Source organism: Zootermopsis nevadensis, unplaced genomic scaffold (genome assembly GCF_977971745.1).
Source record: "Zootermopsis nevadensis isolate Lab colony 2312 unplaced genomic scaffold, Znev_1.0 Znev_ptg000002l, whole genome shotgun sequence".
NCBI classification, from domain to species: domain Eukaryota; kingdom Metazoa; phylum Arthropoda; class Insecta; order Blattodea; family Termopsidae; genus Zootermopsis; species Zootermopsis nevadensis.
This window is the reverse complement of record NW_028259134.1, coordinates 7638077-7651196: the sequence shown is the minus strand read 5'-3', so window position 1 is coordinate 7651196 and position 13120 is coordinate 7638077. Positions and strand designations below refer to the sequence as shown.

Genomic DNA, 13120 nt, shown 5'->3' with positions numbered 1-13120 from the left:
TTTATTCTGAGAAACAATTTTTAATGACCAGTTGTTTTTGTGAACTGTCTAGACTCCTCCTCATATCAGCAACAAATTTAACTCATTCTTCCCACCCTCTTCTCCCTCTTGCTTTGTGGCAGAACTGCCTGTCCTGTACTGGATACCCACTTCACATGCAACACTTTGTAGACATTCTTCACCATTATCAGCATGAGTTCTGAGAAGGTCAGCCTGGTAGCATCATTTCATATATGAAATAACTAAATTCCTGCTCCATAATCCTTGGCTAATTCTGTTGTGGATACTCAATTATCAAATTTTTAAAGGAACTCAAACCTGATTCACTGTCAGTAAAATTTTCTTATAATTTTCAGCCATCCTTCTTAGGATCCACAGGTGTTAACTAAAATTTTCATCCGATACACAGTATGATGTAACAAAACTGACTGTAAAATGCTAATATTTGAAAAAAGACCAGGCACATTTGCAGCATACCCTATCTCCACCACCATAATCAATGAAATAAACCTAACCACTGCATCACCAACACTGACTAAAGAAAGAAAGGAAAAAAAGGGGTACTCTTTGATCATATCTTCTGCAGACCATCCCAAAACCAATCTTGCCCCCCCCCCCCTCCCAATTAAAAGTGGACAGTACGGTGTGGTCAAAAGACTAGTTCACACATGTCTATATTTATGAAGAAAAAAGTCATGCATAGTCAATCTGCATACAGATAACTGGGTGTTCATTATCTACAGAAATAACATACCACCATGGGTTCCTTACAACGAATCCAATAAATGGAAACATAACATCACTTCAAAGAAAGAGAAATACCCATCACTAATTGATTCTAAATTCATGAGAAATTAAGAATTCAAAACTTGTCTTGATGACACAAATCAATACATGAACAAGAAAATTAAATAATGTAACCATCAGTAATTGTAAGTTCACTTATAATGAAAGAATCAGAAGTTCGTATTGTATATGCACCTTGTGTCATTTCCTGATATCTAAATTACCAAAAGGTTCATAGTTCCAACATGTATGTTATTACACATTTATTGTAAACAGTAAACTGTAACCAATTCTCTAATTTCAGTCACCTGAAACAGATGCCTTTGACTCATTTCTCACAGCATTAACAGGTCCACCAGAAGTCTCAGCCTCTTTCTCAGCAGTCATCTTCCTCAGTACTGATGTTGGCGTGAAAGCAAGAGGAGTTGGGGATGACAAGTGTTTCGCAGATGATGAAGAGTCATTAATCTTCACCCCACTATTAGCTGTTGCATTACTTGACATTCCCGCCATATTTGGAGAATGGGACCTAAAATTGAATTTTTATATCGCATTAAATCCACATAAAAATTTACATGTTCAGGAAAATTATTTTCTTTTTAAATCTATGCCTGCCACTCATTGCATCCCAGTTTTTTTGTTAAGTATAGATATAATGTGATAAATGGCAGTAACAATAAGTCATCAATTACTGTCACAATGAAACCAAAACTATCTGGCACAAAACTTTTTCAATCATTCAATCTATTTTTTCATTATTGCATTTTTAACATAAATTAAAACTTCTGCATCAAGCTGACTGTTTAGAAGAAAATTTATTTTAAATCATACTAAATATATTGTTAGTCTTGCAGCCCATATTTTTCTCTCATCTTCATTCAATAGCAAAGACTTAATTACACAGTCCTTTTACTGTGTCAATGAATTTATGTTGTTTACAAATAAGTGATAAATTTTTCTTTTGTGTAATGGGTAGATCTATTTATAGCTTATCATTTCTCTGGGTGAATACTTTGTTTTGCATTATGTGAAATTTATATAATAGTACGAATTGTACTTTATAATATGTATTGTATTATTATTATTTTTATTATTATGACTTTTTCCACGTCCTATTGTCATCTGACTGTCTTATGGATCCATGGACTGTAAATAAATTATTATTATTATTATTATATTTCATCAGAAATTATTCTCAGAGTAACAGTTTAGCAGTATCTCACACATTCTAAATTCAATAGCTACATAAATGTTCAATACCTCAATAGAGATTTTTCTCACCTGCCTACAATACAATGAGAATTTGCAAGCAACCAACAATGTCACCCATTATTAAATATATTCTAAGCTGATATAAAATTTGTGTCTGTATAATTGTCTGATATTTTTAACATTTGTTTCAATCTCACTATTCTCTTTTGGATATTCAATCTTTTTATTTCCCTAAGATTGGCTTATTACAAGTTTTAGATTAAAATATAATGTTGTTTTAAACTGAGTGTTTGGAAGGGGATTTCCCAAAAGATAATTTTTGCATGTATTATATAAATGTGTGAATGTCTGCATGTAAAGTCCCCATTACCGCTGTCCTATTTTAACCAAATTTGGAATGTGCCTATAAATTAAAAAAATCCTAGCTACTTCATGCCTAAAAAAGTTTGGAGAAGCATGAAGTCTACTTTCCCAGTGCTACAAATCTTCTGTTGTTCATGTCATATTTAGAAAATAAAAATTTATAGCAAGAAATATAGTGTAATTTAGTTTATGGGTTGGCATGCTTGACTGTTGCACAGATGGTCACATAATGAAATCATAGTTATACCAAAAGTAAACTATTAAAGGTTATCATCACCACAATCAATGATTTCAAAGGCAAAATAAATTACCATTCCACTACGGAAACTTGGTATTTGTGTGCGTATAAGGCTAATATAAAAATTTTCCCACCTTCAATATAAGCAGTGCACAAAAACAAGAAAGTCCTTCATTCCTACGAGCACACATGGTTGGCAAGAGCTCTAAATGGACAGTTTCCCTCAAGCTACATATGATGTTAAATAAATACTACATGGTTTCAATATCCACATCTTGTTATGTTTTGAGGCTATGCAGGAGGTACAATAGGTATGAATTAAATTGCTATGTATCAATGGACCATGCGCCCTCTGACAAACACACTTTTATCTATGGCCTTCCTTTGTTTGTGAACATACTTCATCCTCTTTTCCTTTCACCTTTTCTTTTCGTCAGACCTGGCTCTGCTTAAAACAGCACTGTCTGCCAGTCTTATGACTGAGAATGGTCTTTTTCTGAATTGTTTGGGCCTCATCAGCATAAACACATTTGGCTTGATATGTTGTATTCCTTCTGTCACCTTTCACTGTGTCTATGCTGATAATTCATTGAGTCAGATATGGTCTGGCAATGAGGTCAGACCTCACAGTAGTAGGTATACCAGATTGGAAAACATCTCTTTGCAAAAGATTCAACTGCCATGGATCTGAGAAATCTATGAGAAATAATTCATCCATTATTGATTTTCTCTGTCAACAACAGACTTCTTTCCTCTATATTATGAAGTTTTAGCACTTATTTCTGTGACAAAAGGATGAGATGGATAAGACAAAATAAACAAAGAAATTGGTTCGTATATATAACAAATTTGAAAGGGGGGTAATAAAAAAGAGGCATTTGGTAAATGTGTATACTCCGGTGGAATACATTTTACCACTTCTGTACTTTAGTAATTTTATGAACTATCTGTTTTGATAGTTACATTCATATTCACATATTCAAATTAATAACACAGTTAAATTAAAATTAAATTAAATTAAATCCGTGGCGTAACAGCTCCAGAGAGCCAAAGCCGACTAGCTTGACTGCTGGCCTCAGGTTCACATGCCTAGGCAGTGGTGAACGAACATCCAACCAGATATAGGGCGATGTGCGGTCAGCACGACAAACCACCAGCCATTGCTAGCTTTCCTGACCGGATTACGCTACTCATTGTAGCTCCCCAATTTCGTCACAATGCTAGGTTGGCACCGGTCCCATACACTGGTTGAAAGCTCATGAGAAAACTTCTTCTCCCCTGAGACTCGAACCAGCGCGCATCCTGTATCGCCGGTCCAAAGCAAAATGCCTCAGACTGAGCGGCTACGGCGCGGGACTTAATAACCCAGTTAGAATTCAAAAGTACTAAACAAAGTGAATGGAATTGCATTAGAGATATTAATAACACTTACTGTTGCATTTCTTGGCGTTTTCGGAAGTTCTCTCGCTGTTCCTCCAGTTTCTTCTTTATCAGTGCTGATTGCATTATGTTTTGTGTGTGAACAATCAGCTCACGAGGTGATGGCACTCGATGTGGTACAACTGTAACGCAAGAGTCTCCTATCAGCAGCTATAAATGGTTTCCCAAAACAAAATTTGCAGTTTCAATACTGTCCACCAAGTAACAATGAACTAACTGATCATACACAAGCAACCAAAATCAGTGCATTCTTATGCATGTTTTTAATTGTAAGAAATGCATGCAGAGGTTTCATCTTTAGACAACATAGAAATATGTCTATGATGTTGGTTTCTCCCCTAATTCCCTTGTAGCAGAACCCACAGGTCCAACATCAACACCAAAGCCTGCCACCGGCCATGATTCTGAGCCAACTCTATCCATTTACCACCCTCACAGCCCATCTCAACTAAGATCCATCTTGATATTATCCTCCCATCTCCTTGGTCTGCCCAGTGGTCATTTTCCAGAATTCCCCACCAAAACTCTGTATGCACCCCTTGCCTCCCCATGCATGCTACATGTCCATCCCATTGCAGCCTCCTTGATTTCACTGTCCTCACTGTGCTAGGTGATCCGAACACTTCATGCAGGTCCTCGTTATGCAACATTCCAAATTCCCCACTTATTCCATCCTCCCTAGATCCAGATATCTTCCTGAGCACCTTGTTTTCAAACACTTGTAATCTATGTTCTTCCTTCAAGGTAAGAGACCATGTTTAACAACCATACAAAACAACAGGCAGAATTCTTTGATATATCCTGATCTTTAGTGTTTTGGATAGCAAACAAGATGATAATTTTTTAATTGAATAAAACAAGTGTTCCCCGAATGTATTCTACTCTTAATTTCATCATGGACCTCATTTCTATTTGTTGTTGTTGTTCCCTGACACTTAAATTTTGAAACATTTTCAAATGATGTATTACTTATAATTATGTTCCGACGATTTTGCTGATGTTTATCCCGCATTACGCCCTTGTATTTAGTTTCGTCTACATTTACTTCTAGGCCAATTTATCTTCTAGCCTGTACGAGAGTTTCTGAATTCTTGGTTATGGTATCCACATCATCCCCCAGCAAACTGACATCATCAGCATACACAAGTAACTGGTGCAGACCATTCAATTCGAGCCCTTCCTGATTCCCTCCAACCTTCCAGATGACATGTTCTAAAGCAAAATTAAAAAGCACTGGGGATAAAGCATCCCTATTTTAGGCCACTGTGTATTGGAAATGGATCCAGTACAACGTTGACAAAAGAGAGATACCGCAGAAGTTACTGCACTCAGTTTTGTCATCTGCTTTTATCGCTAGGGATTACACCTGATTCTTTCCACTGTTATAGTACTACTTCCTATGGTTTCTCCCATATCACATAGTATTCTTACCAACAAATTTAAAACAGCTAGTACTTTCAGAAACACTTTAAGACAGGCTTATGAAACATATTTTCTTCACTTGTAAAACTATGGTGGCTTTCTTTATAATTAGGTTTGTGTAGCATGCTCTTGAATTTTTAAACAGTAATTTGTTTTACTAAAACAACACTGTACTGTTGGCTTCAAAGAGACTTGCTCCATGCATCTGCATAGTCAAACTACCAAGAAAACACATGGTGGCTGGGGACGGGAGTAGCAGACATGTAAATGAACATATGAAAAGTGAATTATGAGTCACCTTTTCCAACAACTCAATGGACATCTGATTCGACAAAATACAAGGAGTTCCACATAACAGTAGGTAAGTGAAAACTGTCCTACATATGAGTGTGTACAGTAACTGTTATAATTAATTTAATTACATGGAAAATTTAATACAGAGAATATAATCATAATTTACTCCACTGGGTATCAACATCTGAAAATAGCCTACAATGAGGTTTGTACTTTCCAGTGTGGTCCATATACAGTAAAGATAGTACATGCCTGACTCAAAGCATTGCACTCAAAGTTATGAACAAGGACAACAGATTTCCTCCAAGTGGCTAAAATCACTAACTGATGCACAGAGAAAGGGGACAGATAGATAGTAGTAGTAGTAGTGGGTTTATAGGTGCATCAGCTTCTCTGGCTACTAGCGCCATCTACTAGCGGGGACAGATAGATTTTGCAAACAAGGAGGAAGGGTGACACATATTGTATATATGGGGGAGATTAGAAATGCATACAAAATTTTGGTTAGAAAGTCAGATGGGATGAGACCACTCAGAAACATTTGGCATATATGGGAGGGTTATATTAAAGCTGATCTTGTGGAAATACGATGGGAAGGTGTGGACTGTGGCTCAGGATAGGAACTGGTTGCAGGCTCTTGTGAATACAGTAATGAAGCTCTGGGTTCCATATAAGGTGGATAATTTGATCAGTTGAGCAGATTACCAGCGTCTCAATGAGGACTCAGATCCATGAACCGAGTTAGGCAAAAAAGCAACAGCCATTAGTCCCAGTACTCAATCTAGTTTTTGTGCATTCTATGCATTTTGCATAAAGTACATAAAGTGAATGCATAACTAAGTCACATATGTCCAATATATTTCCTACTCAACATGAGCCTATAACAAAGTTGAACAAATTCATCAAAAAGTAGTTCAATGTGCAAAAAATGGGTATAGTGCATAAAATATTAATTTTCTTATGATTTATAACTTTTCTTTAAAATATCTGTATATATTAACTAAACAAAACATAAAATGAGTTAGTCAGTACATGATTCATAAGTTCTGTAACATTATGGGAGACTTTCTTCGGGCACTACTCATTGTCCGGACAAAATTACACATAATATTTCACAGGTTGGCTCTGCCTCCACCTTCAGATACAAGGAACAAATACTTGCCCTGTAAGACCCATCAAAATCAAGAATAATTTTATTATTTAAGTAGTTTTGATTCAATACATGTAAGTCCTCTTAGAATACAGTAATACTGCATTACATGTAAACATAAAAATAAAATGTAAGATCATAAACAAAAAACTGAACACCAACAGACACTCAGCATGCAAACATACTGAGCTCACCTGTGTGCTGAACTGTTAAATTGTTGGGATTGTTGGCCAAGTTAGGAGATATGACAGGAGGCTGCTGACAATAGGCTGAAAGCACCAGAACAATAGTTTATTGTTCAAACTGTATTCAGTCATTCCGACCTTTCAAAGGAACAAGGTTTGAGAAGCAATAGAGTTAAGGAGCCCAATTTATGTTTACTGCTTTACTTATAACTAGAGTAAATATGTGTGACATACAATTCAACCAGCTTCATTTATAAAAGTTTTTGTTTTTTAATACATCCAGACAACAAGAATGAAATTAAGAGAAAAATAAATTCATGATATGCATGCTATGATACATTTCAGAAACTATTTCATTTAATCTACTTTCCATAACCATTAGAAATGAAGACACATACACATACACACACACACACACACACACACACACAAACAAACACTTTTACTTGTCGTTTTGTATGGTTATGAAATTTGGTCTCCTACTTTGAAAAGACCATAAATTACAAGTGTTTTAAAACAATGCCCTTAGAAAAATATATGGACCTAAGAGAGAATAACGCAGTGAGAAATTTAGAATATTACATACCAAGAAACTATGTGCTTTACTAAAGCAATGTAGGATTGTTGGATAATGAAAGGCAGTAGGTTATGATTAGGGTTCGGATGATCATGACATGTCATATTTTTATTGGGGCTTCTATTTTCATTCTAAACTGAAATTAAACACTAATTGGGTTATTCTAATCACAATTAGACTGTATTTATTTTGCATATAAATGCATATTTATCATTTTTATGTTTTCAGTCATATTTGTAGTTAAATGCATATTTTGGTTGTATTTTGAGGATAAAATGCATATTTTGGTTATATTTTGAGGATAAAATTCATATTTTGGTTATATTTTTGGTATAAAATTCTTACTTGTAACTACATTTCTCAGGCATTTACAGTGAATCCTTCAGTTAGTTAAGAAGCCGAAAGTGAAGTGTTCTGAAAGTGCGAAGTTAGGAGGTTTAATTAAAGATTTTGGCGAGGAATATTTTAGTTCTGATGGAATAATTATGTTCTGTAAACTTTGTGAAGTTAAAGTTACGGCTGGTAAGCGATTTAATGTGAAATAACATTGCGATACGCAAAACATAAAAATAATTTGAGCCGACAAACCAGTCATCAAAGCAAGCAACGACTTCTGTTTGATAACACAGCAACAACTTCACCATCAACCAAAACATCGGAATTTTCAAAGGACCTGTGTGAAATGATGGTGTCTGCCTCTTGAACAGTAGCCACCTGGAAGATTGAGGAGACTGAGGATAACATTAAGACTGATTTTGGGAAATTGGTTGTGAAGGTGAGAAATGGATGGAAATGGTTCAGAACAGTGTCCAGTGGAGAGCTTTCACAGTTGCAGCATTGGATTTCAAAGTTCTACTGTCAGTGAATCAGTTTTATAATCAAAGCCAACTAACAAAAATCTACCCTCAGATTCTGAATCAATAAGGTCTTCATGTATTCTGTTCCAGTATCCTTTAGTCTTAGTACCAGCTTACCACTGTTCAGTGGAGATGGAATACGGAGCTGCTGCTGCTGCTGCTGTTGCTGTTGCTGCTGCTGCTGCTGCAACATCATTTGGTGCAGAAGTTCTGGCTGCTGCATGTGAGGATGAGGGGAAGTGGCTCGAGGTGAAACACCTGCACAGAATATACGCCAATTTTAGCCCAGTCCAAGCCCTCATTGAAAATCTATGCACTTTGCGCAAAGAATGCATAACAATCTGTTGGCTGAGCCTGCTGCTTCCCCTGCAGTTATTTTACTTAATCGCATGTCTGATAAGGTATTATGGTGACAAAAAATAAACATAATTTCCTAAGAACAAAAGTTCTGCATGCCACATCAGAACTAGTGCATTTTCTTGGCAAAATAACTTGGAATGTCAATGGTCAAAAATCATGTCACTGAAGAAAATAAAAATCAGCATGGACATTCATGGAAAAAAACTTTTATGGTGCTAGTGTTTGACAAATGATTAATTCACATCATGATACTGTATATTTCTAGTTAGTTTCTCATAATTATATGTTGTAAAAATGTATACACATTGCTTAGTAATTTACCTATATTATCTGCTGAGCATGCAAATTAGGGGTCAAGCTTATGATTTTTAATTTCCTGCAATTTAAATCATTTTTTATAAATCATAGAAGTGTAAATAAGGGGATCCACTGTATCTTGAAATACCGGTACACACAAGCATACGACACTGAATATAGTTTCCTACCATAAATGTTTCCTAACTTTTGAAGATTATTCTGCCACAAATAAATATGTATCAGTACAGACAACTACAGTGACATCCACATAAGTTATGACAAAGATCAAAAATATTACATGTTCTTACTAACCAATGTCTGAGGCAAATTTTCAACAAACTGTGAGACAGGACCTAAAACTTGTATTGAATCACTGAAGATTAACAAATGGTTAAAAAAAGGATATAGCCTTAGAAGTAAGTGTTTTTAAATGCAATGATTTATGTTAAATTTTACTGAAAAAGGATATGGTATCAAAAGGGACACGTGGTAATGCATTGTGCAAAAATTACATTACAAATTGAGATTACAATAAAACACTGGTCTAGTAGAGAAAATTCCTTCTCATCTCAATGCTCACAATTTTTAAAAATTCTTGTCTCATATCCAGCTGTGAAAAAAGCAGAATACTCCTAAAGAAAGGATAAATTTCAGACAAAACAAATATTTTGGTATCAAACTTTACAAGTTGTGTGACAAAACTGCTTACACATATGACATTAAAGCCCTTAGGGAAGGACAGAACATGAGTGACCACAGATAAGACAACATAGGTTACAGGAACACTATGACCTCAGAGAATGGGAATGACACATGTCATGACCAAACAAACTGAAATGACATGACTTGACAGCAATGGTCTGCAGAGGTATATATGACATGTATGTGCTGACAAATATGCACAATCTACCAGCAACAGACGGTAACTTTGAGACAAACATGCATAATATCCTGAAGCTACAAATTGTACAGGACTATAATCAACATATGGGATATTTTGGCAAAGGAGATAGAATAAAAAACAGACACTCAATCCAATGGCGCACATAGAATTGGACAAAAACCTTTTCTTCCAACTCTTAGAAATTACTATTATAAACAGTTACCTCCTCCACACATTTGACTATTTATCACGTTAAACTTAATTTAAAATGCTAAGAGTTTACCTAATTTCTGTCATCCTGTTGGCAGACCAGCTGCCACAGAGAGAAAACTTACTTAACTCGATCTAAATTTCAGTAATCATTGGCCAATTCATTCCTCCAAAGTGAACAAGGGATACAAAAGAAAGCACAAATAAAATGCAGGGAGTGTTACGTGGGGTTGTGCATTGGTGTCTTCAAGTGCACCATAAAAAATACAAGCTCTGACGCATTGAGAACCGTCGGTAGGTTCTGAAGCCACAAAAAATTTCATCAAACAGTTATGTAAAAGAAAATTGCATGTATTCTGCTATTTGTTCTGCTGAGCAAAGTATCAGAACAGAAATACACAAAGCCCAGCATATGGGTTTTGTGTAAGTTAAATGTTAATCCGATTCAAGCACAAGTGCTAGATTTGCTCTTCCAACACTAAATTTTACCTGGCTGCAGCTGCAACTTCAAGATGCTAACAAGAACCTCTCTGTGGCGATGTTGCATTGCCGGATTCTGCAACTGTTGTACCAAATGTTGGGATGTGATCTCACCATGCTTCAACCCTAAAAACAATTTTTGTCTTTCTGTTACAAAGATGACAGAACATATTTATAGACTGATAGATGTTCAGCAATGAAGAGATCGCCTGAGAAAGGTTACAATTTGCCTTTTAGAAAATAAATAAAAAGCCTGTTAAGTTATAAATTACTCTTTCTTTGTACTACATTAAACACACATTACATGACAACCATATTCAAATGATAAACTCACACCTTATTAGGTATCTCAATAAATTCATATGATCATTCTGATATTCTTTCTTTGAGTTCCTTTGTTGTTGAATGCTCATGTCTATCTTAGCCTCATAAACTGTTTCCACCATCAAATATTTACCTGAATAGAATAATTCTGATAAGAAAATTGTATAATTATTAAAAAATGCAACTTTTGTGTGAAAAATTACTTCATGTAACTGTGTAACTCCATGAGTTGTGTTCATGAACTGCTAAGTCACTCAACTGGTGAAGAAATTTCCCATCTTTTAAAGAGTCTGAAGGTTCATTACAGGGTTCACAACAGCTCACCCCTGTATCCTATTCTGAACCAGATGGATCTAGATCACTCCCCCACACTATCTTCTTAAAATCAATGTAAAAATATATAATTGATTAAAATTAATTCTAATATCCTGAAATGTATAATGTATCTCATATACCTGAAATGTTACCATACCTTGAATAATGGCCTGTGCTTCTGGTCTTTGTAGTAATTCCCTACTAGGCTGAGCATTGGTTATCATCAACTGAAGTTCAGGCGGCAATGGAGACAATGACGGAGGAGGTGGTACTTGGAACTGGGTGGGTACAGATACTGCAACAGGCACATGACCAAGGCGAGATGTGGCTTGGTTCTGTTTTTGCTGTTGTTGGCTTGATACAAGCAATTTGTTCAGCATTTCTTGCTGCTGCTGACGCTGCTGTTGCTGCTAAGTGAACAGAAAAGTAATTTGAATCATACAACAGATGTTACATTCCATCATTACAGTGAAACAATTATAACAATCTCCAGTGATATTCAAAATGTATATATTTAACGAAGACAGAAAAAATACAATTTGGTTAAATATGTTATCTTGTACTATACTTTTCCTATATCACCAAATGGCTGTCAATGAATTTCAGTTTTCTCTTGATCGAGTATGGTCCCCATCTCAGGGAAGATGTCTGCCCTTTATCAAACCAAAAGGTTCATTACCATGTTCATATCAGCCTGCCACTCGATCCTACCTTGAGCCTGACTAATATAATTAAACAGCATCATATTCCATCTCTTTAAGATTCATATTTTCTGTTCCTTCCATCTCTGTCAAGGACTCCCAAGTAGAGTCTTCCCTTCTGGTTTTCTGACCAACTTTCTTTCCTTCACATCTCTCCCTCATCATTTTTTCAAATACTATGTTGCACTAGCCAGTAACAGATATTACAAAATAAGAATTTTCCACCTTATGTTTGTCATGCACTAAAAAAACACCACTGATACTAAAACACTGGACGAAACTAACATACCTGCTGCACTTGAAGTAGCTTCATAACCAGATCCTGTGGGATTTGCATCTGTGCCTGCTGCAGCTGTGGCTGTGAAGAAACTACAGGGTGGACAGGACTGGCATGAGAATTGTGTCCAAACCCGGACATTGAAGTCAGGCCAACCTGGTCTGCAGATGCTGACACAGTTGTGTTTAATGACTGCTGCTGTGTCACAGGCCTTCCTACAGTCACTGGAGCTTCCTGCTGAGATTTGTTCAGCATCTGAAGAGCATTTTTTAAAACACTAAATAAATATGCTGTTTTCATAACTGAGAAAAATATTCTTACCAGTAGTGACAATACAAGATTCCATTTAGATTGTTAAAATTATATAAACAACATAGATACAAATTATTTCAACTGTTACTGACATACTACACAATGTTCTGCTGTGTTAGGCAACATCCATAAAACTGAATCAATGAGTACTACATCGGCTATCAGAAGAAATCAAACACCCCAAGACACACAAAAAGATTACAACTCTTGAGTCAATGGATGCTGTATTGCCAGAAATTAATGTGTAACTGAATACATTAAGCTTTCTCATAAATTAACTTACAAGGTTAAAAGAAAGAAGAACACAAATAATGGGCATAAAAAGACTTGAAAAATGTTATGTAAATGAATAAAATCAAGCTGCATAAATAGACTTCCCAGACTGACTCCTCTGGAGTACTAACAATTAACCTGAAAACTTGAATTGTGTAGAATGC

The 13120-nt window shown here is 35.7% G+C and overlaps 1 protein-coding gene across 13 annotated transcripts in view; it reads right to left on the bottom strand.

Annotated features, from left to right (window-relative positions):
• The window catches only part of LOC110833793 (uncharacterized), a 73847-nt gene that overhangs the window by 12994 nt on the left and 47733 nt on the right, over nucleotides 1-13120 (bottom strand). For 11 of the 13 annotated variants that reach the window (XM_087348783.1, XM_087348785.1, XM_087348746.1 and 8 more), the window contains 7 exons: nucleotides 12384-12626; nucleotides 11551-11803; nucleotides 10764-10880; nucleotides 8642-8782; nucleotides 7100-7174; nucleotides 4032-4161; nucleotides 1095-1315 (listed from right to left, as the gene is read on the bottom strand). In XM_087348783.1, the coding sequence (XP_087204909.1) occupies nucleotides 1095-1315; nucleotides 4032-4161; nucleotides 7100-7174; nucleotides 8642-8782; nucleotides 10764-10880; nucleotides 11551-11803; nucleotides 12384-12626 (1180 nt within the window). The remainder of the gene's footprint in view (nucleotides 1-1094; nucleotides 1316-4031; nucleotides 4162-7099; nucleotides 7175-8641; nucleotides 8783-10763; nucleotides 10881-11550; nucleotides 11804-12383; nucleotides 12627-13120) is intronic. The other 2 variants (XM_087348764.1, XM_087348772.1) reach the window with 2 other exon arrangements.